Source organism: Prionailurus viverrinus, chromosome A1, assembly GCF_022837055.1.
Source record: "Prionailurus viverrinus isolate Anna chromosome A1, UM_Priviv_1.0, whole genome shotgun sequence".
NCBI classification, from domain to species: domain Eukaryota; kingdom Metazoa; phylum Chordata; class Mammalia; order Carnivora; family Felidae; genus Prionailurus; species Prionailurus viverrinus.
Genome location: NC_062561.1, coordinates 123342639 through 123370100, shown reverse-complemented (window position 1 = coordinate 123370100; position 27462 = coordinate 123342639). Strand labels below are relative to the sequence as shown.

At 43.3% G+C, this 27462-nt stretch overlaps 1 protein-coding gene across 2 annotated transcripts in view; it reads left to right on the top strand.

Annotated features, from left to right (window-relative positions):
* The window catches only part of DPYSL3 (dihydropyrimidinase like 3), a 114870-nt gene that overhangs the window by 59968 nt on the left and 27440 nt on the right, over positions 1 to 27462 (top strand). For both annotated transcript variants that reach the window (XM_047867215.1, XM_047867222.1), the window contains exons 2-3: positions 19852 to 19940; positions 25032 to 25216. In XM_047867215.1, the coding sequence (XP_047723171.1) occupies positions 19852 to 19940; positions 25032 to 25216 (274 nt within the window). The remainder of the gene's footprint in view (positions 1 to 19851; positions 19941 to 25031; positions 25217 to 27462) is intronic.

Sequence of the window (27462 nt, the reverse complement as noted above, 5' to 3'; positions counted from 1 at the left end):
GTTTACTCAAAGATTTTTAGTCCGTCACTCCTTTGCATCTGTCCACTTTCTCGGGGCTTGTATTTGGAGCTATTCCTGTGATTAGCAATTATTCTGAAGTTCATTTTTTTGCTTTGATGGGTGAGGATAAACTTCAAGCACGTTTTACCAAGTTCATCCCTGGCTGTAAACCATACAGTTTATGGTCTCAATAATCTCTGTGTAATAATAGTCACTAGATCCTTTTAAAGGGAGCACTTACAAGAGAAGGCAAAATGAAGAATCCAAATGTATTTATGGAACCTAAAACTTCAGGTCAGAAAGCACTTGAAATACTTTATATATTAGAATATGTGATGTATAACATGATCAAGTATAATAGCATTAACTATTTTTTGATTATATAATAAGTATTGACCATTGGCTCTGGACTTAGCAATGTAGTGCTTGTCCCTGGAGCATCTAGTCTAGAACACAGAGGGGAAATTAGTTTACTCCTACTTCTAATATCAATAACAATGACAACAAGCATTTATCTCATCCTGTGCTAAATGGTTTTCTTTCATTATTTCATGTAATCCTCAAAACTGTGCAGTTACATAGATGGATTTCCAACTCACTCTTCCCATTTTATTGAGGAGGAAACTTAGAGAGGTCAGAAAATTTGCTTAGGATCACACAAGCCATCAGCGGTGGCACCAAAATTCAAACTTAGCCCACAGTCTTAACTCTGCCCTGCAGAGTTACCTTACATTCTCCCTTCTTTTATCATCTCCCACCTCCAGTGTCACGAGACAGTGGTTCAAATTGGAGTGCCTTTAATTCAAGTCCAGGGTTAAGTCCTTCTCTGCACCTGTTTCCTGTGAGGTGTGAACAGGCTGAGGTTTTCTGGGAGGTGCAGAGAACAGCCATTTGGTGCCCTCCTCTGCATGAGCACTGCCTGGTTCCGGAAGCCCTCCAGTCTTCTCTTTAGGGGCAGCCTTGCTTCCCACGTCCTGAGTGGCTGCAGACTGTTATATCTACAGGGCCAACCTGTTAGGGGGCCACCCCTCGTAGCAATGAAGGCCATTTTGCATTGAATTAACAAAAATACCAATGAGGGTTTCTTCTTAACATGAATTTGAATCCTTCCTTCTCATTCCATAGCCTACAGGACACTCCCCAGCTTCTCCATAAATCCAAAGCAAGATTCTGCTGAGGTTTTGATTACATGTAGCTCTGTGAGATTCATAGAGTTGGAGTTCCCTTAGAGATTATTTTAGTCTAGACTTCCCTTACAGATGAAGAAATGGAGACGCAAGTGGGACTGAATGAATTAGGGCTGCTTCTACTGTTTGGTTTATGGTAGGACACAGAGATTTATTTATTTTTTTAAGTTTTTTAAATGTTTATTTATTTTTGAGAGAGAGAGACAGAGACAGACAGACAGACAGCGTGAGCAGGGGAGGGGCAGAGAGGGAGACACAGAAGCTGAAACAGGCTCCAGGCTCTGAGCTGTAAGCACAGAGCCCCACGTGGGGCTTGAACTCACAAACTGTGGGGTCATGACCTGAGTGGAAGTCGGACGCTTAACCAATTAAGCCACCCAGGCTCCCCGCAGCACAGAGATTTTAAAATTAAGTAGGATTTTTTTTTTCAAATACAAAAAACAGCATGAGGGTTATAGAAAATTTTACCAAAAACAAGCAAAATGAGAACAATACAAATAACTAGAGTTAAATTACTCAGAGACAGCCATTATAAATTCTGTGAGTACACCCATCTAGAATTGTTTCTTATGACTGTAGATGCCATTTATTAAAATCGTACCACATAGTATTATGCTGTTTTATGTCCTGCCTTTCATTCCACAATATATTATGGCATCTTTCCATGTTTCAAATATTCTTCCATACCATAATTTACAAAACCCACGTATTATCCCAGTGCTTGGGGATCTGGTTAAATTAATCCATCCCACTTTGTTTAATTTTTTTGTTTGTTTCCAGGATCTTGGTCTTAACAACAAAAGTGAAATTATGGATTTGTTTCCAGTGGCTTTTTTTTTTTAGCTGAAGTGAAGTCAAAAGCTGTTAGAGGATGACAGGTTGAGTGACCTACCCAGAGTTTCTCAGCTCAAGACTGATGGACTACAGATTTGCATCCCGCCATCTTTCATCATCCTCCAATATGCTTGTCATTGCTCTGATTGCTTTGGCAGTTGGGCCGTTTTCAATGGAGAGTTCCGCTTTCCCTCTCTCTTCTTCTGCTCTTGAGGGAGCACATTGGTTTTCTCACTGCCACCCTTGCTTGCCTGTCTGAGTCGCTGCAGCTGTGACATTTGTAGAGGTACACAGTGTCCTGAGACCTGAGGCTACGCAGCTGGAGGGGAAGACATGCCCAGCTCCTTCTCTCCTCTCCTTAATGGCTTAACCTAGGAGCTTGGAAGCTGGTTTTAATTTTACATTCCCTGTGTGTATGTACGTTTGTTTTTAAAAGTCCTCCCCCCTTTAATTCTTTCAAGGAGACCTTTATTTGAAATCATATACTCTTTCCCTCAAAGCCAATTTGTGTCCCCAGTCTTGATGAGATTACTTTGTTTGGGGGATATTGATAAATTCAGCTTGAGGTTTCTGGTTTATCCAAGTAAATTGGTTTAAATTATGGCCTTACAGAGACAGAGGGCATAAACAACTTAGAAGGTTTTAAAGCAATTGGATTTAATACTCTGCTTCTAGAGACTTCATCCTGGGCTGATTCCACAAAGAAGGTATGTTTTGTTTTGTTTGTTTTTATTTCAGTTACTTTATTGCATGCTCTATCTCAGATTGTCTTTGATGTGAGAAATTATGGGGAAAACTTAGCTTTGCTCAGTTGAGGGCAGGCAGAGAAATAAGGGATCCATTATTACAACCCCTTCATTTTAATGATTAAGAAAATATGGGCCAAAGAGGGAAAATAATTTGCCAAAGGTCACACAGCAAAACAGTTAAGGAAAAAGAAAAAAGAAGCATAGAATCTGTTTCTCTTGCTTTAGTTCAGTGCATTTCTCATACTTTTTTTTTTTTTTTTTTGAGGTGAAAAGGTTGAGGATGTGTTAAGGGCTGAAATTTGTCCCCTCAAAGTTCTAGTGTTGAGTTCCTAACCCCCAGTACCTCAGAATGTGACTGGATTTGGTGATAGGGCCTTAAAAGAAATGATTAAAGTATGAGGTCATTGGAGTGGGCCCTAATCCATTATGATTGGCTCTGTAAGAAGAGATTAGGACCTAGTCACAGAGTGAGACCATCTGCAGACATAAGATGGAGAAGGCCACCTGTAAGTCAAGGAGAGAAGCATCAGAGGAAAACCAGTCCTGCCCACACCTTGATCTTGAACTTCTAGTTTCCAGATTATGAGACAAAAAAAAAAATCCATTGTTTAAGACGCTCAGCCTGTGGGACTTAGTTATGGTAGCCCTAGCAAACTAATACTGGGGGAAGTTAAGGGCAAAGACATTTGAAAACTCAAATCTTCAAACTTGGGAAGTTCTCAATGAACAGAGAAGAGAAACCTAAATGACTAGTATGAGAAATTATGTCCTATTAGATCCTATCCTAACTGATTTTTAGTTGTAATATTGTATATGGCATCTCATTCCTCCTTATGCCTAGATGGTAATTATTAATAGTTCCACTTTACATATGAAGAAACTGAGATTCCGAAGGTTAGCTTATGTAAAGTTACCCAGTGAGTAAGTAACTAATAGAGCGAGCTCCCAATTCACCTCCTTGTCTAACTTTAAACCCTTACTTAGTACATGATGCTACTTCCCAATAAGGAAGTTAATCCAAGCTGTTTGGTCACCAGTATTATCTAGTTGTTTAAAGTTAGGAAGAAGAAAACACTTATTCCTGAACCTCAGTGACTTAGAATCCACTTAATGGATTGGACAGGAAAAATTTTGCCCCTGATTTTAGGATAAATATAGAGATCAGGGAAATTTTAAAAGATAATTAAGCCAGTTGAGTTGTACTACAAAGTCTTCCCAAGTGGCTCATACCTTTACTTGAAAAATGGGCAGTTGTACAGAGTGAAGAATTAAGGTTTGGGATGATGGACCCCAGGCCCTGAAGAAATCTGACCCTTCGAAGGGGAATCAGTTACCCACACTGGGTCACATTTGCTAAAGCAGGAATCCGGACCCATACATCTGTTGACATGAGTGGATGTGGGAACTATCTATGCCAGAGTTTTATAATGGCATAGCTTAGAAGAATTTTCAGCAGTAAGGCCTGATAAATATTCAGTCAGCTAAAAAAGAAAAGAAAAATCAAATTAATTTGATCTACTGGTAAACCCAAAGAGTAATATGGGAAATGTGGGAAATCATATGGGAAGTATGAGGTGCTTTATTTATTGAATGTAAATGGCTCTCTTGCCGCTTCGTCCTCCCTGTTTTGTGTGGTCTAGCAGTGCTTAAATGTAGAGGTTAAAGCTACTCGGACTTTATTGGTAAGGAAGACACTTTCAAGTTGGGAGGTGGATAGGGTTTGTTTTCGGCAGAAACTGTCCTTAAGGCTCAGCTCAGCTATATACCAGCTCAGCATCAGAGTGGAATCTGAATCTAATCACTTCTCACTATTTCTCATCACTCGGCACCATCCTAGCTCAAGCCTCCATTGTCTTATTGAAGCAACCCCTTAACTGATCTTTGTGCTTCCACTTTACCTACACATGAGGTCATTCTTTATGCATAACCAAGGTGATCCTTTAAAAACGTAAATGAGATCAAGTCACAAGAGACAGTGGCTGTCAAGGTTCCATCTGGCTTGGCCCTGTGACTTCCTCCCCAGACTCCCAGTCCTGCCAACCGGTCCTCAGTGACTTGCATCAGTCATCCTTTGCCCTCGCACTCCCTGGGACCTGACACGTTCACCTCCAGCTCAGAACTGCTGTGCTTGCTGCTCCCTGGGAGTGGGGAACAGTCTTTCCTAAGAGCAGTCCTCTCCTTGGTTTGCTCCCTCAGATCATTCAGAGTTCCGTTCAGCTGACAGCTTCTTAGACATGCCTTCTTTGAAAACATAATCAGAAGCAGTTCCAGACTCTTCCAAGCCTCCACTGTCCCCTTGCCTTCTTTCTGAATTCCACTGTCTGCTGTTGAAATTAAGTTATTAATTTAGTTAACTTACTTATTCTTTGCTTTTTCAACCACTGCAGTACGATGACAGAGAATTTATTTTTGTTCGTGTACTGTGACTAGGAGGCATTTGTAAACATGAAGTGACAGAATGAATGGATAAATAGATCAGTGAATGAAAAGCTAATGTGCTTTCCTTAGGGCCAGTGGTTTGTGGAAAACAGGTGTCAAAGAAACAGGGTTGTCAGAGGGCTATTGAGGTATCTGCTCTTTGGTCAGAGGGATCACGTCTGTGTCCTTCCCCACTGTGTCACCAAGGCTTGGCTCACTCTAACCTAGAATGAATGAGACAGTGAATGAAGGTGACAAGATTTGGGATAACGGACAAAAGTGGTAACACGTGGATGGAAACCTGCTCTCTCTGAGCCAACTTGATGGCACTTGCAAAGCTTGTTATATGTTTGCTGTTTTTTAGACACAATTGGAAACATGTCACCATGCACATCTTGCTTGGGTATGCATCAAACATTTGCAACTCTAAACTTCAGTCTTTGTACCACTTTTTGAAACATTTCTGAGCAGGGACAGGTCATAAAAGAATGGACTATTTTGGAATTATTTCAAAAGATGATTCTCCTGATGTTAGAATCCGAGAATGTTAAATAGTGATTATGAAGCAGAGAAGCAACGTCAAGACTTGGCAGGTAGGAATGAAGTCTGCAGGCTTTCAAGAATGGGGAATGTAGTCTTGTGATTGCAGCATGATATTTGCAAATAGAAAAGGCAGTCTTAAGTACATTCTAGGAGGTGCCTATTGTGTGAATAAGCTTTTTGTTATAGGATTAACTGCCTGCCAATCTCATTTTTTGAGTTCTGATCATTTTTAAATGGAGGCTCAATTGTATTTATTTCAAGGGTTCATTTCATTCAAAGTCCACCTGACTGCTTGAAGTCCTTGTTCTCAGAGCACCTGCAGTTTTCTCTGCCCAGTAGAACTTGGAGAAGTTTGGGGCTCAAGAGTGAAAAAATAGCTACTTCTTTAATAATCACCTATCTGTCAAATAAAAACAGAGCTGTGGGTTTGCAGGTTTCTAGGCAGAGAGAAAACCAACCAAGAGAATCAGTTATTACCATTGTCTGCGAATTGTGTCCAGAAAGAGCCAGAAGAAAGAGTGAACTGGTGCATCCCCTCAGCTCCCCGTACTCCTTAGGAAGTATTTGGGTTCTTATAGGAAGATAGTTAAGATACATAGACACACATGGGGTACCTGGGTGGCTCAGTCAGTTGAGTTTCCAACTCTTGATTTTGGCTCATGTAATGATCTCATGGTTCGTGAGTTCGAGCCCCTCTTCAAGCTCAAGTGCTTTCATCGTGGAGCCTGTTTGGGATTCTCTCCCTCTTTCTCTCTCTGCCTCTCTCCTGCACGTGCTTTCTCTCTCTCTCAAAAAACAAACAAAAACAAAACAAAACAAAAAACAAACCCTAAAAAAACAAAACAAAAAACCCCACAAAAAACCAAAAAACTTAAAGGGGAGCTTGGGTGGCTCAGTCAGTTGAGCGTCCGACTTCAGCACAGGTCACGATCTCGTGGTTCATGGGTTCACGCCTTGCATAGGGCTCTCTGCTGTATGTGTAGAGCCTGCTTTGGATCCTCTGTCCCCCTCTCTCTGCTCCCCCCCACCCTTTCTCTCTCAGAATAAATAAATAAACTAAAAAAAACCTTATAAATAAAGATATAGACACACATACATGTGCACACTAAAAAGAAATGAAAAGCCAAGCTATTTTTCAGGGATAGAGGAGAGAGTGAGCAGGCATCCAGGTGAGAAGCGCTGACCTGAGATTTGTGTCCCAGCCTGTAAAGAAACCTGCATTTATCAAGCACCTACCATGCACCAGAATTTGGGCTTAATTTTCACTTGAGTCCTTTGGGGTGGATATCATTTTCCTCATTTTGCAGCAAGGACTGGGACTCCACAGCCCTTCCCCTTTCCCCAATCCATCTGGCACTGATTCATCACTTGGGTTCTTTAGCTACAAAGTGAATGATGAGGCCCCTCTTTGCTCTCCTGTACAGACCCAATCTCTGACATCTGGGCTCCAAGGCAGAACAAAGTGGGAAACGTCTTGGAAACAGTCCCTTCCTCCCACGATCTCTCTCCAAGGACCCTTTCTGCAGCCACGTGATGTGAGCTGGAACATCACAGCTGTATGTTCTCTTAATGCATCCACCACAGGACCAGTTTTGGGAAGTTGCATAAGTCAGTGGTTGTGTGCTTATAACCGCAATGCCTGGGCAGCCCCGCCAATTTTAAAAGTATAAGGTCAGACTTGGAGAAGAATCCCTGTGGCCTCCACAAATAGATGGGGAGCAGTCGCCTATCATTTGAAGGTGCCGCTCACACATTCTGAGGCCCAAGCCCGCATTTCTCCTCTGGGAATTGCCTTGGGCCGGCTTTCAGCCTCAGTGAAAGAGTTTCTTGTTTCCGAGAAGCAATAGGGTTGGAATTCAGTAGGCTTCCCTGTCATTCTAAAGGCCCAGTCAAAGCCAGCTGCCAGTCGGAAATGATCAAAGAGGAGTCCGCTTCTAAAAGAGGAAGGGAATACCACTCATTGGATAGTAGCCCAGAGAGGCCCAGTGCCTTGCTCAGGGTCACAGAGCTAAGACCAGAATCCAGGGCTTCTGACCCCCATTCCCAGAGTCTTTCTACTATACTTTGTTGCCTTTCAGTTGGTATCGCCATTTTGAGTAGGGCATTAGCTCCAGTCCGTCCGTTGACACTTGCCCATTCTCCTAAATCACAGGCCTCCATCTCTAACTTAGCTTCATGGCTGTGTGGTTGACCAGCACCTCAGAATTGTTATTTATACTCTTACACCTCAACTTTGTTACTCTTTTCTGTTCTCCATTTTTTAAAAATATAATTTGTTATCAAATTGGCTAACATACAGTGTATACAATGTGCTCTTGGTTTTGGGGGTAGATTCCCGTGATTCATCGCTTGCATACAACACCCAGTGCTCATCCTGACAAGTGACCTCCTCAATGCCCATCACCTGTTTTCCCCTCCCCCCTATCAACCCTCAGTTTGTTCTCTGTATTTAAGAGTCTCTTATGATTTGCGTTCTTCCGTCTTAGTTGGTAACTATTTTTCCCCCTTCCCTTCCCCCATGGTCTTCTCTTAAGTTTCTCAAGTTCCACAAAGGAGTCTAATCTGTTCTCCATTTTTATTCATAAGTTCTTCCTGGCCACCTTGCCTTGAAACTTCGGTCAACTTAGACATGTCATTTTCCATTCCCCCTCAGTTGCTGAGTGAATTCTAGCTTTCCTCCATGGCATGCCATGCATTTGCTAGTCCATATTCTTGCTGTCACCTGGAGCATAGCAGTCACCCTGTTCTTTTACCTCTTTATAATTTTCTTTATTAAACCCCTTGTAAAGCAGTTAAAATGGCATATGCTTTGCGCAACTAGTGAAATAATGTCAGTAAATACTGGAGAAAAAGAAAGGAAAAAGTTTCTAAGTTTTCCATACCTCTTCCCTCTGCATCCCTTCCCCCTACCATATCTAGTGTTAATAATGTGGTGTACATCCTTCCAGACCTTTCTCCTGCTCACACAAAAACATCATAAACCCATTTACATGTAGTATTTATTTATTTTTTTTTGCTTTTGCAAGAATAGTATCATATTTGTCACACTGATCTGTGACTTATTGTAAAGTCAAGAGACAGATTTAGCTTGTTTAAAAAATAGCTGTCTGACAAGCCATTGTGTGGCTGTATTGCAGCGTATGACATCATGTGCCGTGGTTGGATATTCAGGGACTGGGTGGGATATTTTCGGCTTGACTCTCCACTTGCCCGGTCCACGTTTCCTGCCCGGCTCCAGGCTCCGGCGCTGTCTGGCCTTCGTCTCCAACCCCTTTGGCCTTGGGCTCCTACGTGGTGTCAGTTCCTGCGGCACAACTAGGAAATTGGATGGTGGGTGAACAACCGGGTATCTTGGCCTCCTGATTCCTTCTTGCTGGGTCACTGAGGAGTGGCTGCATGCCACTTTGGAAGGTCACAGCTCCTGTCAGGCAGAGCCGTCCATAAAGCTGTGCTCTTCAGCCGGGTCATTACTGCCTCCCCTTGTCCACTTCAGGCCTGGGGATGGCGTGGCTCCCTGCTGTTGGTTGGCCCTGGGGATGCTGCACATCCATTTAATTTCCCAAACCCTGCCCACACTTTGTCAAACTCTAATAATCTAGTTTGGATATTCTCTCTTTCCTGGAACCCTGAACGGTATAGGTTGTTTCTTGTATTTTTCTCTGGCCACTTGCTGTGACTCTTTAACCAGCTCCTTTATCTCCAGCATGGTTATTCTGTCAGCTTCATTTTCTTTTCTGCTCTGAGATTGTATTTCATTTGTTTTCCCAAAATCCTTCTTGAGCTCCGGGATCCACAGAATAAAGGTCAAATTCTTTCACTGACCATCTCTTGCATCCCCCATTCTAGGATCCTAGGCATCAGGGACCCTGCCCAACACCACGCTGTCCCATAGAAGTACATTTCTTGCCCTGATAATACTGGCTCTCCAAGCAACTGGTTACGTGATGTCCGGCCATGAGCCAGCCTCCCCATAAGCTTTCATGTCTTCATCAATTCAATGAGGAGAATAACAACATGTAATTCTTAGCATTTCTCTGTGGATACATTGAACTCTTTGAAGAGTTTGTAGTGCATAAGAAGGTTTCAGTAAATGCTTGTTATGAATTATTGTTCCCCCCCCCCCCAACTCTGATCAGAATTATCTTTGGCCATACCTGTGTGTCCAGACCAGTGATTTTTCCCAAGATCTACTTTGATAGGGCCTCTGTGGACCCTTCTTTGATTTCTACCGGAAAGAGGATTTTTCTCCCTTTCTCTTTCTCTCTCTCTCTCTTAATTGATAGACTTTTTAGAGTGCTTTGAGGTTTACAGAAAAATTGAGCAGAAAGCACAGAGCACTCTCATAAACTCCCTTCATTCCCCACCCGCCACCCCACCCCATTGTTTCCCTTTATTATCATTCTGACTGGTGTGGTACATTTGTTACAAATGATGAACCAGTATTGATCTGTTATTAGTAAAAGTCCTTAATTGTACATTAAGGTTTACTCTTGTGCAGTTCTGTGGTTTTGACAAATGCATCCTGTCACGTATCTACAATTAAAGTACCTTACGGCATAGTTTCACTGCCCCGAAAATCTCAGGGCTCCGTCCCTTCACCTGTTCACCAGCACACACCCCCATCCCCCTCACTCACCACCTCCTCAAACCACTGGCAACCCCTGATCATTTTACCGTCGATAGTTATACCCTTTCTCTACTTCATCTTGCTATTTGTGTTCATACCTTACTTTACATGCTCCTAACATACAACTTCACAGGTGGCGGTCACACAAATGTGTGTTTCAGGAATGAATTATTAAGCCCATCGAATCAAGGCCTGGGTTGAAATTTCATGCACTCCTTCCTGATGAAGTAGGCATTTGGCTTTTGCACAGGCTGTTGAGCTGAAGGGGCAAGGGATCTTGTTGGAATGAAGCTGGATCTCGGGGTTCTAGCCTGCATATGCGCAGAGCACTTTCACCCATAGCACGTGGATTTGAGTCCTAGTAAGTAACAGTGCACAACAAAAACAAAAACATAATAAAACACAAAACTGTCACATAAATCCAGACCCAAGATAGCCACGAATTAATTCTTTAAAGCACTGGCTTTTCTTTAGTCTATATTCTACTTTACATTCTGGTCCTGAGCTACACATTTTATATACTGCTATTACTACTACTACTACTACTAAATAATTTATGTATAATAAATAATACCTACATTACATTTCTACGGTGATTTGGTTTTGCCTTTGTGTATCCGTAGAATAAGTTCAGTCAAATGGCGGTGGCAGCACGGTGCTAGCGGCAGCTGTAGTGGCAATATTTGCGATGCCTACCACGTAGGGAGTGTTTTCTAAGTGTCGACCCTGCCTGATAGTTAATTCTCACACTAGCGCTATGAGGGTAGACGTTATTGTACTCGATATCTGTTGAAATTTATCTGTACTTTACAGATCCATCAGCAGGCCTTTGTAGAGAGCTAAAGCTAAGGAAGCTGAGATTAGTTGAGTTCCACTCATCTAGGGAAGTTGAGGCCCAGACATAGATCAAGTCACCTGCCTAAAACCAGTACTTAGTAGCAGAGATGCAAATGCAGGTCTGGCTTGCACACCCCCTTGGTCTTTCCCTCAACTCCGAATGGCTCTGCACACTGCTGGCAGGGCTGGTTGCCATCCAAGACAGTCACCTTTCCATATTTCCCTCCCAGAGTCCAGCTAAATATGTGCCAATTTCTTCTTTTATCCAGGCCCTGGCTCTTCCTGCTTTCTGATATGGCAGGTGTATCCTCACACTAGATCTACCCGACTCTGCCTCTTTCTCTCATTCCGCATTACCTTCTGACACAGTGATTCTTTGTGATCCCTGGTAATCTCCTTCCTCTGCTGTGCTGCCCAGAATCTCAGAGATCCCTGTGACTCTGCTCGGAGCCCTGCTCTTGCTTCTGACAAGCCCATTTTGGCCCATGGTAGTCTAGGTCTCGAGGGTGGTATCCCTGCTGCTACATTTGATCGTTTTAAGTCATTCTGTCAGAGGGCATTCTAACATTGTATCCCCCAGTAAGACATTTTGTCCCCTTTCTAATTATTGTTCTAACCTGTTTGAATAGTTCAAGGAAGATGTCTCAGTGTACTGCTGTTCTGAATTGGACACCTGCCCGATACTTGGTAACTTCATTTTAACGAAGGTAGCAGATCTGAGCTCATCCTTTAGAATCCTTTCGAAGGCAGCAGAACATAGCCAAAGTGTAGTGATGCTTTTATAGTATTCATTCCTAGGTTCGCCGTCTATTTTTGGTAGGTGATACTAGCTTAGAATTTATAGGAGTAAGGCAGCGTTTACTTTTAGAACACATTGATGTAAGGCTAATATTAAGTAAATGACAGCACAGTTTCTAGCAGGTTATGTCAAACGTCTGAAAATGGTACATGAGCATCTGAGGTTTGGGCTTCATAGGCCCAGCTGACCTTCCTCCTTGCGAATGAAGTGGCCTTGTGGCTCCTCCTGTCCACCTCCCCTCCCCTACTCTCATTTCTAACCTGGTTATCCACTTGTGCTCACATGTGTCTGGAATGCTGCTGCAGATGGAAAGACTGTTATCAGGGGGCTAGGATTAAGATACCACCCACAGTTCACCTCCCTCTCCATTCTCACCCAGGGCAGGCTACATAACTTGTCTGGCCCTTTGATAATCACATCTTTAAGACGGTTAACATGGCTCTGGGGAGGGAAGAATGCACATAGATGGCTTTGAAGTTCTTAGTTCCCAAGACTGAGTGGCCACCCCACCCTGGGTTAATACTCTCCGTGACTACTGTTTCTTCTGTGTTCCTGCCTTTCCTTGCCTTGGGTTCTGTCCCTCCAGGGCCAAACTGAACGTAATAAAGAAAGTGAAAATGGGACTTCCCATTTGTTATGAATTCTGCTTAGTGGGCTCAGTTTTGAAGGGAATGCCCCAGGTTAACCTCCGTCTAGCACACCTGGGCATGCATTTGGGTGAGGAGAGAAAGAACGTGAGACTCGTCTGTAGCACTCTAGAGGTTTGGAGCAGCCGACACCGTGAAACTATCCTCAGTTGCAGTACAGACACAGAATCATGAAACTGTGTCACTCTTCGGTATGTCTATTTTCTCCTGGACCTTTCTCTTTCTCTCTGTCTCAATGGCATGTTTGTCATTGAGGATCCAGGAAACAGATCCATACATTGAGCAGGGAGAGTGGGTTTGGGGGCAGGTTTAAGACCTTGCCGTAAGAGCAAGTGGTTTGTTATATCCTCATGGAGGCTTATTTTCAGAGGAAGAATGACCTGGAGGGGCCATGAGAACTTGCCCTCTGGGGGGTGGGGGTGGGGAGAAGTTTAAAAGGAGAAGTCTTGGCTGAGCTTGGCTGCTGGCGGCAGGAGCCGAGAACAGTTGCTGAGGGTTGACTGGAGACTGGCGTCTCTGGCATTCCCTTTATGGCAAGATCTGTTATATTTTGATTAATAAAATGCTAGCTCACTTCTTCCTGAGTATTTGTGAGTGGGCAGTTTTACAGTAGCCAGTTCTACTAAAGACGGCAGCTCACATGTATTAAGCATTTAAGAGTTCAGCCCTGTACATACAGTGTCCCCATAATCAAGGTATCATTGTCCCCTTTGAGGTGACTGAAGCCCAGAGAAGTGAAGTCATTTGTCCAGGCATCTGTGTGTCTCACCCAATCCTGCAGAACCAGGATGGGAACTCTGGTCTCCTGGAGCCTATTCGGTATGCTTTCCTGAATACTATATTGTGTGAACTGGACTACCTTAGAATGCCCTTTCTCTCTTTAAATGATGCCGCTTTGGGGAAGAAAAACAAGTTTTCATCCACGTAGTCTACCCATCCTCATGTATTCTTACGAGTAGGAATGTCTCTAGGGAGTTAAATCTAATTACCCAGATGGGAATTTATTTTGGATAACCACCTGCGCCTTCCTCTGGACTTTAAAAGGATCTTGAGTCCCCACTGAGGGTCAGAGTCTGTGCTTTGTGATTTGTACACAGGTAACACAGTATTTGATTTTGGAAGACAGTCTTCATTTTATATCCTCCTTTTCTGTTCTCGGGATTATAGTTTTTATTCTGAGCTGCTGGAATGTCGGCAGAGTATAGAACAGATGTGTCTTAAGTACTGTTCTCAGGCTGACTTTATTCATGGGGAAGAAGTCCACAGAGGGCTCTGGTTTCTCTGGGAGGCGTATTCTCATTACTTCAGACAGACAGAGGTAGTGATTTAAGTTCTTTTAACTTGAAGATTAGCCGAGAAAAACTAAAATGGGAACCCACATCTCCAGTAGGCTTGAGTTCAAGATTCTGTTCTTTCATTCTGTTCTAGTTTGAATCTATCCATCCATCCATCCATCCATCCATCCATCCTTTTTTTTTTTTTTTAAGTTTATTTATTTTGAGAGAGAGCGCACACAGGGGAGGGGCACAGAGAGAGGGAGAGAGAGAATCCCAAGTGGACTCCATGCCAGCGCAGAGCCCATCACAGGGCTAAAACTCACAAACTGTGAGATCATAACCTGAGCTGAAATCAAGAGTGGATGCTTAACCAACTGAGCCACCCAGGTTCCCCTGAGTCCAGCCATTCTCAACAACACCCCTTGTTACAGACTTTATTTTCTCCTCTCTCTCTCCTTCCTCCTTCCTCCATCCTTCTCTCCTTCTTTCTCCTCCCTCCCTTTTTCTGACAAACTCCAAATTTTTTATGGTTGATTTTTTAAATCATTATCATACATTAGTGAAGGAAAAAACATTGGTCTTTGTTAAACTTGAAGGGCTGGTGCTACCCTGGATTGTATATGAGACTCCTTTATAATAAGCTGCTGTAATATAAAATGTAAAAAATTACACACTCAGGCTGTAATGGGCAGGTTTAATGCACTACTTTTATAAGTAATGGCTTAAAAGTTCTTCGATTCCTGAAGTTACCTGCCACAGAGATCTGGTCAGATGTTTTAGCACTGGAACAGTCAGATTCAGTATCAAACAATGAGGAGAGCTCTGTCAGAATGAGCCACTTGTCATAAGGTTTCAGAATAAGTGGTTCAGTGGCCTCAGGTAGAAATCTGTCCAGTGTCCAGAGGTAGGAGACCTGGATTTGCTTCCGACAGGAACTAATCAACTCTGTCATTTGGAGAAAGTCACTTGCCTTTATGTGTATCTCCCCATTTGGAAAATGGGAACAATCCCTTTCCAATATACTTTTTAATTTAAGACTTTTAAAAGTATTTTATTTTATTTATTTATTTTTTAATGTTTATTTACTTTTGAGAGAGAGAGAGAGAGAGCGAGCAGGGGAGGGGCAGAGAGAGAAGGAGACCGAATATGAAACAGGCTCCAGGCTCTGAGCTGTCAGCACAAAGCCCGACATGGGGCTCAAAGTCACGAACCATGAGATCATGACCGGAGCTGAATTCGGATGCTTAATGGGCTGAGCCACCCAGGTGCCTCTAGACTTCTAAAAATACTTAAAAATGCTGTAAATAATATGAACAGAATCAATATAGCTAATATTTAGTAGAAGTGTTTACTGTGTGTTGGCTATCTGATACGTGTATATGCACTCACAGACACATATTCCCACCCCCCCGACCCCCCCATTTATTCCTGGCAGCTGTGCTGTGAGGTGAGCTAGGTATTATTATCCACTCTGAGCTAATAAAAACTGAAGTTCTGAGGGGTTAGGTCTTAACTCAAGATCACACACCTCATTAACTGGTCTACCTGATTCTCCTAGTGATAGGAGAAGCCAGCCAGACCCAGCCTGGCCGGCTGTTATGCCTTGCACCCCACTGGCCTTCAAGAGCTCACCATACCCAGCCCTTGGCAGCTGGGCAGGGCCCAAGGCAGTCAGAGTCCTCAGTTATTTTAGGCTCTGAATAGTTTTATTTTGGGTTCCATATACCCTCCAGATTATCCCAGTGTGCTCTCAAAATACCATCACTCTTTGTATGTATCATTACATGAGAAACGTTGGTGGATGTCCAGACTAGACCGTTTTACCTCTTCTGGCATCACCTCATGGATGCTTGACATCATCAGCCTCTGGTAACAGAAAATGAAGAGTCCTGCAGGACCACATTGACCAGTCCTAACATCATCGAGGATGACTTTTAATCACAGATGTCAGATTTGTTTGTCTTGTTGGTTTTCAGGCCTAGCTTGTGTTAATCTGTAGAGCTGGGTTGTGAACTCACAGACAAGCATGCTTTGTACCCAGTGAGGTTTGGTTTTCTATGACCAGGGGATGGTCAGTAGTGATGCCGTTCTTCAACGCCAAACCCAGGACTTGCCTTTCAGATTTTCCTGCGTCTGATGACGCTTTGCCTAAGCTACCCTTTGTGGCAGATCCCACATGCACGGCAAGAGTTAAATGAATGAAGTAGTTTTATTTACCACTTTAATAAAAGGTAGGGGACAAGCTGAGGATCCCCAGGGGCAGCATTTGTTTGAGCTCTGTGAATTGAGGTTTAGATATTTCTGCTCTGCATGATGAAAACAAATAATATTAGCACTAAAGCAGTCCATAGAGCAAGAGCCCTGTTAGTCCTATCTCTGAAACCTACACGAGGCCTGTAATTCATCTCTGTGCTCTATTTACTTAGATTCTGGATTATTGAGCCGGAGAAGGTTTATCTAATTAGCATTTGAGGAGTCTCCAGCGATGCCATCTCAATGATGTTAATTACACTTGGATCACCTCTTACTATCCCCCTGATGTACCATGGGCCTGAGATACCACGCCCCTTTGCTAACATCTGATGCTTGTTGAAGGAAGTAATGATCATGCCTGTTGTTGTAGGGTGGATGTTCCCCTAGGCAGGAGGATGGCCATATTTCATAGCTGGGCTCAGTATGGGTGGTAGCTGGCCCCTTTCCAAACAGCAACTTACTTCAATTCTTTGCTAGGAAGATAAAGAACATCAGAAAAGCACTGAGCTGTTAGAGGGAAACCTTGTAGTTACCAAGACTATTTGTTTTAATGTTTATTAATTTTTGATATAGAGAGAGCTGGGGAGGGGCAGAGAGAGAGAGAGAGAGAGAGAGAGAGAGAGAGAGAGAGAGAGAAGAGAATCCCAAGTAGGCTCCACCCTGTCAGCACAGAGCCTGACACGGGGCTTGAACTCACAAACTGTGAGATTATGACCTCAGCCGAAGTCAGACGCTTAACTGACTGAGCCACCCAGGCGTCCCGTTTTTATGAAGCTTCTTCTGCCTTCCCAGACACACAGAACTGTGCCTGGAACACACAGAACAATGGTTTCTGGTGCTCATCTCTGACTTGGTGTTGGGCTGGCTGATGGCTGTGTGCGAGCCACTTCTGGAGTTTATAAAGCACGGATCTGGTGGTCTGCAGCAGGCCCTGGGAATATATTTTTCTAATGTGCACTCTAGTTTGGGAAGCACAGCTCTGGGACCCCCTCATATAATTTTGCAATTACTGTAAAAATGATAGTCCAGTTTTCTGGTCACAACACATAGTTTTCTGGCTCAGATGGCCTTTCCATCATAATGATATGACCTCCTGTGTCCCACTCTTTACCCATTCATTTTACCAGTATTTAACAGCTGTCTAGGATGGGCTCCAGGAACGAAGGTGAAAAGATCAAAAGATGCATGGTTCCAAGACTATAGTGTCTTTGGTCTGGTTGGGAGACAGTTGAACAGTCAAGCAACTATTGTAGAACAACAAAGTTGTCTGAACTGAATTGCAAGGGGAGCAGGTGGAATTTGCTCGCAAGTCAGGTAATGCATCCTACAGGAGAAACCCTTTGACTGGAGGCTTGACAGAGGAGGGGGTGATTGTCAGAAACTACATGAATACATACGGGAAGGTGGAGGGAGCTTCTTTGTAAAGTCTTAGTGCCCAGAGAGCCTGCTACATGACAAGAACTACATGTCTCTTGGTTTGCCGTGGTGTGAAACACGAGGCCATACATGATAGAAATGAGAGTGGGTATACTGGCTAACTGCCAAATCAGGAGAGGCTTGTGGGTCACGTGTGGTAGGAATTTGTATTTGACTTCATTAGCACATTTTCCCCGCATATGTGGGTATTTTTATAAGTGCCTCATTGATCCATATCTCTTTCAGATCCTCTCCCCTGACAGTCTGTCATGATGAAATTTCTTACTCTCCTGTAATACCTTGGAAGGGGCACTTTGCTATATCCCATGTGCAGCCCTAGCCTCAATTCTCATTTTCTGGCCCTATTCACACCATTTTTTTTTTCCGAAGCTAGAAATCAGCGTCTTTGGGGGCTTCCTTCCCCGTACAACGTATGTCCTTTTTGAAAGCCAGTTACCTGCCTTGCCACCTTCATCTCTGCCACTTTCCTCCTTGATCCCTAAGCTCCCTATCTTGACACTGATCTTTTTCAGGCTTTCAAAGAAAACCCATTTCTACCGCAGGGCTTCTGCACATGCTGTTCCCTCAGCCTGCAGTTCTCCATCATCACCCCATCTAGGTGATCTTCCCTGCAAGAGCCTCTTTCAGCCTCTGTTTAAAACAAGCCCACTCCCCTATGTTTTGTGACACTTAATACAATTTTATATTGTTTTATTTGTTTTGTTGACTTTCTTTTTCCTTTATTGCCAGATATCCCGTTTAGATTTTATAAAAGCAACGGCATGGTGTGACTTAGTAATTGCAGCCTCCTTATGTATTTAGTCAATATTAGATAACTGCTTGCTGGATGAGTGGATGGATGGATGGTATGTGGATGGATGGATGAATAATGGATTGATGGATGGATGGATGGATGGATGGATGGATGGGTGGTTTGATAGATGGATGGATGGATGGATGGATGGATGGATGGATAGATGGATGGATGGATGGGTGGATAGATGGGTAGATAGATGGATGGATGAATAATGGATGGATGGATGGATGGAATTGAAGTCTGTGAGTTGAATTCTTAAAAAATGCAATGTACCATTCTTCTTTCAAGCTGTAGTCCCACTTGGCCAGGCTCCTGAGATTTCTCTTCTCCCCCTGGAGCCCACTGAAGCTGCATCCACCCCTCATGCCACAGTCTAAGCGCCATTCACTCATTTAAATTTTTTTTTTAAGTTTATTTATTTTTGAGACAGAGAGAGACAGAGCATGAACGGGGGAGGGGCAGAGAGAGAGGGAGACACAGAATCGGAAGCAGGCTCCAGGCTCTGAGCCATCAGCCCAGAGCCCCATGCGGGGCTCGAACTCACGGACCGTGAGATCGTGACCTGAGCTGAAGTCGGACGTTTAACCGACTGAGCCACCCAGGCGCCCCGCCGTTCACTCATTTAATGGCATCTGTGATTTCAAAAGCTGACACTGATTTGTCCCTCTCCTGACATGTATAAAATATATGTTTGTGTTTTTTTAATTAGCTTGGAGTGTATTTGCATTGTTTCTAATTTGATCACTTATCCAAACTTCATCTAAGTTACAGTTTTTAAAAAGACTTTAATTATAAGAAAAGCATTTTTTTCTCATAATAAAGGCAACAGAACCATTTCAGAAAATGTGAGAGTTTCATGAAGCAAATGAGCATCCTGCACAATTTCTGCACCCTGGATTAAATACTATAGAATATCATAGGTATTTTGTCTTTTTTCCCTTCACTGCTTTTCCTATACATTCCACAACCTTATGTGCGTGTGTGTATACATGTATATGTATCCTGAATTGTAACATGATATGACCCTCATGTCATTATAAAGACTTTTAAAGGCTATTTCATTGTATGCATGATCCTAAGTTCTATTTTCGAGAATCATTGTTGAGTGCCAACAAGGTGCCAGGAACTGAGGTGTATGTTACGTACCACTCTAAAATTTACTGCTTAGTGAGCCGGAGAAAATAATAAAAGAGTGTCTTTCCTCAAGCAGCTCTGTTTCTATGTGGCTGTGGCAGGTTGCAGAAGCAAGAGGAGTTTGAATTAGAGGCAAACATGAAAGACTGGATCCCCAACAAATATACTCAGTTCAAACACTGAGTGCATTGAGCACACAGATGTCTTAAGTAAATGTGTTCCTCCTAGACCTCTAGAATAGTGAATTGGGTTGGAAGGTGTGACTTCTTAATTCCTAGCTGTGAGACTGACTTATGTTTTCCTTCTTTTCTAGAGTGACCGTCTTCTTATCAAGGGTGGCAGAATTGTCAACGATGATCAGTCCTTTTATGCTGACATTTACATGGAAGATGGATTAATAAAGTACGTATATAGAGCCTTATCTTTGTCTTTTTGTACTTCCTCTCTTTATTAGAGGCTCAGAAAGAAGCTTCCTTCTTTTTTGCTTACTAGACCTTTGATTCTTTGTGTTTCATTTCTTCTCCTTAAAAAAATGAGTCTTTATTTAAAAAAAATTAATGTTTGTTTATTTATTTATTTTGAGAAGAGAGAGTGAGGAAAGGAGGGGTAGAGAGAGAGGGAGAGAGAGAATCCCAAACAGGCTCCGTGCTGTCAGTACAGAGCCTGACATAGGGCTCTATCCCACGAGATGTGCGATCATGACCTGAGCTGAAATCAAGAGTTAGACACTTAACTGACTGAACCACTCAAGCACCCCTAAAACTGAGTCTTTATTTTAACCCTTTGTTCTGGATGCACATAATCCCTTAATATGGGAACTGGCTTTAGTTTATTTGAATTCCATGAATGATGTGAAAAATCTGAATTCAGTCAACCAAATGATGCTGTAGGCCCCTTTGTGCAAGTGACATTGATGGGCACTCTGTGCATCTTGGAGAAGTGGAAGATGTGACATTGTCCGTAAGTTCAGTGAAAACTGTGCACAAAAATTACAGCCCCCTAAAAATATAAGGCCTTAGGTAATTGGTATCAGAGTTCAAGTGAGGATAAGTGATACAGAAGTGCACCAAGAGGAGAAATCCCTTCAGAGGATGGTTTACAGGGCCGGAGAGGCATTTAAACTGAGCCTTGACTTAGGTAGAGCTTAGGTGACTGGAGCACAGATAGGACCTACATCTCAGATAAGATTTTCAAATAGATACTTTAGGGATGTGTACTTACCTTACAGAATGATCCTCTGTCCCCTTTCTCTCTGCCCCTCTGCCACTGGTTCTGTCTCTCTCTCAAAATAAACAAATGAACTTCAGGAAGAAAAAAGTGGGGTTTGGTCTACACACAAGCCTTTCCTCACATAAAGCAAGGTATGCCCCAGACACACAAAAAATAGTGTCTGAGACTGGTGGGTACAGGCCATCCTGTTCGCCACCCCTGGCCTTGCTCAGTTTTATTTTTACATTATTTGGCTAGTTTCAGATTCTGGTTATAGCGGATCTCTTCCTTATCTTTGAAAACTTGGCCGAGGTATAACTTTCTGTGGGTGGGTATTCCTTATGAGACCCCAAATCTAGGCTCATGTCCCTTCACTGAGCCTCAACACACCTTGTTGTGCTTTTATCAGTCACAGAACTTCTGGCACTGTTCGGCGCCCTGAAGGGGAAGGACCCCGTCTTGTTCAGCTCTGTATCTGAGCATTTCACCCAGTACTTAGCATGTAGAGGCTAAAGAGCTACCTTTTATTGAGTATGTAGTATGTGCCATGCACTGTGTGAAATGGTTGACATGGCTTACTTCATTGAGTCTGCCAGCAATACCACAAAGTAAGTACTGTTACTACCTTTTTCTCAGATGAGGAGAAAGAGGAACACAGGGAGTAATTCACTTGCTAATGATTAACATATTCGTCAAATACATTGAATGAATGAATGAGTGAATGAATGAATAAACAAATGCATGAATGAAGATATTCTTGTTTAGTTGCCTTACTAAGACACTTTTTCATATTAGAAAGAAAACATATGGAAATAGTAGGCAAGCTAACGAATGTGAAATAATAATTTCTTTAAAATGTAAGTGATTTCATGGGGCGCCTGGGTGGCGCAGTCGGTTAAGCGTCCGACTTCAGCCAGGTCACGATCTCGCGGTCCGTGGGTTCGAGCCCCGCGTCAGGCTCTGGGCTGATGGCTCAGAGCCTGGAGCCTGTTTCCGATTCTGTGTCTCCCTCTCTCTCTGCCCCTCCCCCGTTCATGCTCTGTCTCTCTCTGTCCCAAAAATAAATAAACGTTGAAAAAAAATTAAAAAAAAAATATAAGTGATTTCATATTTTTCTCTTACTAAAAAAGTTAAAAAAATTTTTTTTTCATTTTATTTATTTTAGAAAAGAAAGCATGAGCAGGGGAGGGGCACAGGAGAGAGAGAGAGAGAGAGAGAGAGAGAGAGAGAGAATCTTAAGCAGACTCTATGCTCAGCATGGAACCCAGTATGGGGCTTGATCCCATGACCCTGGGATCTTGACCTGAGCCAAAATCAAGAGTTGGTCACTCAATCAACTGAGCCACTTAGGTGCCACTTGCTAAAAAATTATTGTATATAGTTGGCTCTCTCTGGAGATAGCAGGTTCCCTGATGTAGAGATTTTCAGAGATGAAAATAAACATAGTACCTAATGTTGCTTCCTCATTCCAGAGCTCATGACGGGCATCACTAATTGATCACAGAACTTTTCACAGTTGAGCCTTAAATACAGGCTCAGAACCCATCTTCACACAGTGACTCAGGCATCTACTATCGGAGTTGAATATGTAAATCCTCTTTGCCATCTCTGTTAGAATAGCCTAGAAGGCTGCTTGCCAAGAATGTTCTAGAAGGGATGTAACCATCAGAGGTGTGTGTTGGGGGTGGAGCGAAGGGTGGATTAACATGTTCTTCATCCAATCCTGAAATTTTATAAATCTTCAAAAACATTCTGAAATCACAGAGCATAAAAGCAGAAGTAATTCCCTATGGTTGTTACATAGCTGTTTGTCTATCTGAGTATTTATGGAGAGCCTGCTGTGTGCAAGGCAGTTGTCTAAGGCATGGGACACGTTCTATGTCACATGCTATAGTGGATATCATTGAGACCCACATCTTCCCCTAGGAACCCCACATTCTTTTAGGGGAACTGAGGGAGATATCTGTATTTATGAAAAAGGCATAACATTACCTGATAATATCAGTAACAAGTATTAAAGTAACAGAGTAGATGAGATTCAGGGAGAGGGCTATATGGGATTAGTACGGTTATTGACTATAATAGCTGATGCTTATTGACTTCTGTGCCTAGCAGTACGCTATGGGCTTAACACATATTAACACTTAATCTACATGACAAACCTATGTCATGTTTTTTTACATCTCACAAATGAAGGAATCAAGACATGGTGAGGTTAAGCAACTTGGCCAAGGTCATAAAGCTAGTAACTAACAGAGCCAGAGTTGTGAACCCAGACAGTCTACATCCAGGGCACATCTACACGCTTAATTATTAGACCTGGCTGGCTGTCAGTAGGGATTTGAGCAAGGTGGGGAGATACAAGCCAAGCCTTCAAGGATTAATGTGACCTTGAGTGACTCAGTGGAGAAAAGGAGGAAGGCATTTCTGATTCAGACATGGTATTACAAGTGCTCAAAACTGGTGGAAACATGAATATATACACACATGGGCTGGACAGCTAACTCTTCATGCCTTTTGTTCTCAATTTGCCTCAGAGGGAAATCGGGGAGGGAGGAAAATGGGAAGACAATGGCCAGTATCTGGACTATAATGGAGTTACAATCAGAGGCTACATTTTTTCCACAGTGTGTTTTGAATTGTGGTGTCTCTGGAATGGCCCGATGGGGATGTGGTGAAGTTGAACTCTTAGAGATGTCAGGAATACTTTATTTTAGTTGCAGAACTTAGATTTTGGCAGGCCAGTGGTGGACTTCTTACTATCCCGAGAGAGTGTCTGTCTTGGCTGGCTATGCACAAAAGGGGAATGTATTCATGCCACTGGTAGTGAGGTACATGTCTCCCCAAGGTAGGATGTGGGTATTAATAACGTCAGGGCTTGTGACTCTTAAGTCTACCTAGAATTAACTGGTCATTTAAATTTTTTTTAATGTTTATTTATTTTTGAGAGAGAGAGAGAGAGAGAGAGAGAGCGAGCACGAGCAGGCAAAGGGTAGAGAGAGAGGGAGACACAGAATCCAAAGCGGGCTTCAGGCTCTGAGCTGTCAGCACAGAGCCCGATGGGGGGGCTCAGACTCATGGACTGTGAGATTGTGACCTGAGCCAAAGTTGGACGCTCAGCCAACTAAGGCACCCAGGTGCCTCTTTTTTTTTTTTTTTTTTTTTTGGTGAACTGGCCATTTAAATCAACAGTGTGAAATCACATGTAAACCAAGCAACACTGGATGGTCTGTAAGGTAACATTTTGCCAGGAGTAGGTGTCTTAGTTACTTACCTTGTGTAGGTACTGTGTCTCTGGTGTACTCATCAGCTTCCTTCCCACCTGAGTCTCCCATTCTTCTTCCCGGGGATTCGCTGAAGCTTCATGGGCAAAGGTGTGTCTGATAGAGGTTGTCCTTATCACCTTCCTGGCCTCGAAGCTTCTGCCAAGATCCTGCCCACCAGCTGGGTGTCTGTGTCTTTGGCTTCCTCCTTTCGAACCTGCCCTTGGCTGTGACTGACAGATTAATTATCAGGGGGAAGGGTGGACTTGGGAGTGAAGAATGAGGTGTAAAATGACCCACTCAGATTCTTCTTGTTAGGAGCACCGGTGGACTCACTTCGAGGATAGCTAACTTCACATACGTATTCTTTAAATGATTCATGACCTCCTTCAGTCTCTCCTAATGGTTCCTTATTTGTTTTTCCAAATGTTACTCTTCATCCTTCACTAAAATAAAGAACACAATGAAAGGGGTAACAAAAACACCTCTATTTAAAAAAAATATATATTTATGGGGTGCATGGGTGACTCGGTTGGACATCTGACTTCAGCTCAGCACATGATCTCGCCGTTTGTGGGTTCGAGCCCTGCATCAGGCTCTGTGCTGACAGCTCAGAGCCTGGAGCCTGCCTCAGATTCTGCGTCTCCCTCTCTCTCTGCCCCTCCCCCGCTCACACACTGTTTCTCACTCAAAAATAAATAAATAAACATTAAGAAAATAAAAAAAAATAATAAAATGTTTATTTCACATTCTGTATTGCAGACCCTGCCAAGTGCTGGGGTTGCAGTACAAGCCAAGAAACATGTCTCCACCAAAAAGCAGATCAGCTTGTTTTGAGTCTGTAAAAGTTGTTTTCTGAGTGTATGCCTGTCTTGCTTGGTTTCTAGATTGTGAGGCTGGTGAATCACTTGCAAAGATTACTCTGATAAATATAAGTTACAGTATCTCAAATCCTCTCAGTACTGTGTTTGTCTTCAGAGTTGCTTCTTTGAAATCGTCAGTTGCTTTACTGTCTCACCAGGCAAATTGGAGACAATCTGATTGTCCCTGGAGGAGTGAAGACCATCGAGGCCAATGGGAAGATGGTGATCCCGGGAGGCATCGATGTCCACACTCACTTCCAGATGCCATACAAAGGAATGACCACAGTGGATGACTTCTTCCAAGGGACGAAGGCTGCCTTAGCGGGGGGCACCACCATGATCAGTAAGCCGCCCAATCCTCCACACTCCTGGTCCCGACGAGTGCCTGTTTAACTAACGTGTTAACCCCTGTTGCTCTCTGGCCATAGCTCATACACATCTCTCAACTCAGAGCATTGGCCATCTGCCTGATGGGACCCGAGGAAAGCAGATGGTAGTGAGGATGCTGGCAGGTCACTGAAATTGCATAGAGGAGATTCACGAGGCTCCTGGCCATGAAGGCAGCTGTCCTCTCTTGTCTGCCTCAGAGCAGGGTGTGGGTGTGCAGTGGGTGGGGAATCAGCACTTCTCTCTGGGCCAGACACTGGGAAGAGTCTGAGGGGCCAAAGTGCAGAGATGGGCAACATGTTATTTCAGAACTTCCCACTTGGGCTTGAGGCAGGAGGGGGCAGAGAGCACAGGCAGAGCAGTGTGAACAGGGCTAAGCATCCCAGAGAGGGAAAGATAATGGAGACCTGTGGTTCTGGAGAAACCAGGGGGTTCATTGCCATTTACTGTTATCTGGTCTGCACTGGGTTTTGACCAATTCGTATCTTAAGATTAGGCAAGCTGTGGGGGTGGTTTCCTTTGTTTTTTGTTTCTGTTTTGTCTTTTTTTTTTTTTTTTTTTGTCTGGGAACAGTTGCAATTCCAGAGAAACCTAGGATGTTGCATGCCATTGCATGACTGAACACATAGCATTCCAGGGCAGTCCTTCCTGTCCCAAAGGAATCCCAGGGAAGTGGGTCCCATCCCAGGCTCGGCCCTAAACTTGGTCAGCAAGAGCACTGTTTATTTTAACACCGTATACATCCATCCAAGAACACAGAACAGCCTGAGCTGTAGAGTTTATTCATTGTTTTTTGCCTCCTTTTGATGGGAGCACCAGCTGGGTTGAGCTTCAGCTAGTTGGGTGTGGAAGCCCAGGAAAACTGCCTCAAGGCCATAAAAGGTGCAATTCAGGGAGACCAAAGCTTTTCTCCAGCTGAAGGGAGGAAGCCAGCTGCCTTCCCTGCAGCCGCCTGCCCACAGAGGCCCCGGTGCACGCCTCAGTAATGCAGCTCCTCGCGTTTGCTTTCTGATAAGCACACGTGGGCTGCCTGTGGTAGGAGGCTGAGGACACCAGAGATGTTGGTTTGGCTTTCTGCCATCGGGCAAGGCGTTGGACCTGTTCAGTGTCCTGGGAACATGTGTTGTGCTTGGTCCTCAACGTGAGGGAGGGAGGGGAGGAAAGTCAGAGTTGTGGGTGTTGAGAGAAAACCATACAGAGAGACACAAAACTGTACGTGTTCTTTGTAGATAATTTAAAAACTGTAGATATGCAGCAGGAAAAGCAAACCTATAAAGCTCACATCACTGTCAGAGTGTGGCTGTAGTTTTCTTCCTATTTAACAAAAATAGACCCTAATAGACATACTGTGTTTTAGTGGTGTTTTAATCCACCGTTTCACTAAATAACCATGTCATGAGTGTCTTTCCATTCATTTAATTTTATTCCACTGGAGCATTTAAAATAGGTGCCTAATCATCCATTTTAGGAAGGTATGTTTATTATTTAGCTGAACTTCTCTATTGTTAAAGATTTTGGTGATTTCCAAGTTTTCACTTTTATAAACATTTAAATAATATTTGCAGTGGCAAACATCTATAGTGCTCAGATTTTGCAGACAGCCATGTTTTATTAGGAATAGTTCTTAGGCCCAGGAATAATTACTGAATTAAGGTATGAAAAATCTCAGATTTTTGATGTATATATCAAAATTGTTCTCAGGAATGTTGTAGCAATTTGCACTTCCCCCAACTGCCCCAAGGGAGCTGTGAGTGTCACTTTTGTGTTATCCTCATCAGGGGTGAATGTCATTATTTTTAAAACTGCTGTCCAAGGTTGCACACATTGTAGGAGTAGATTTGGGCCTCAAAGAACACTTCTTTTTTAATTTTTAGAGAGAGAGAGGGCACAGTGAGCAGAGGGGGAGAGGGAGAGAGAGAGAAAGAGAGAGAGAAAGAGATAGAGAACCTTAAGCAGTCTCTAAGCTCAGCATGGAGACTGACATGGGGCTCAATCCCACGACCCTGGGATTATGACCTGAGCCGAAATCAAGATTCAGACGCTCAACTGCCTGAGCCACCTAGGCGCTCCAAAAGAAAACTTATTCTTGGCAAAATGTTTGTGTGGAAATAAGATCTGTGGGCAGAGCTTCAAGTTCACGTACCTGATACTGGCTGTTTCCTATGGTGGTGAGCACAAGGATGTCACTGTCTCCTTACCTGA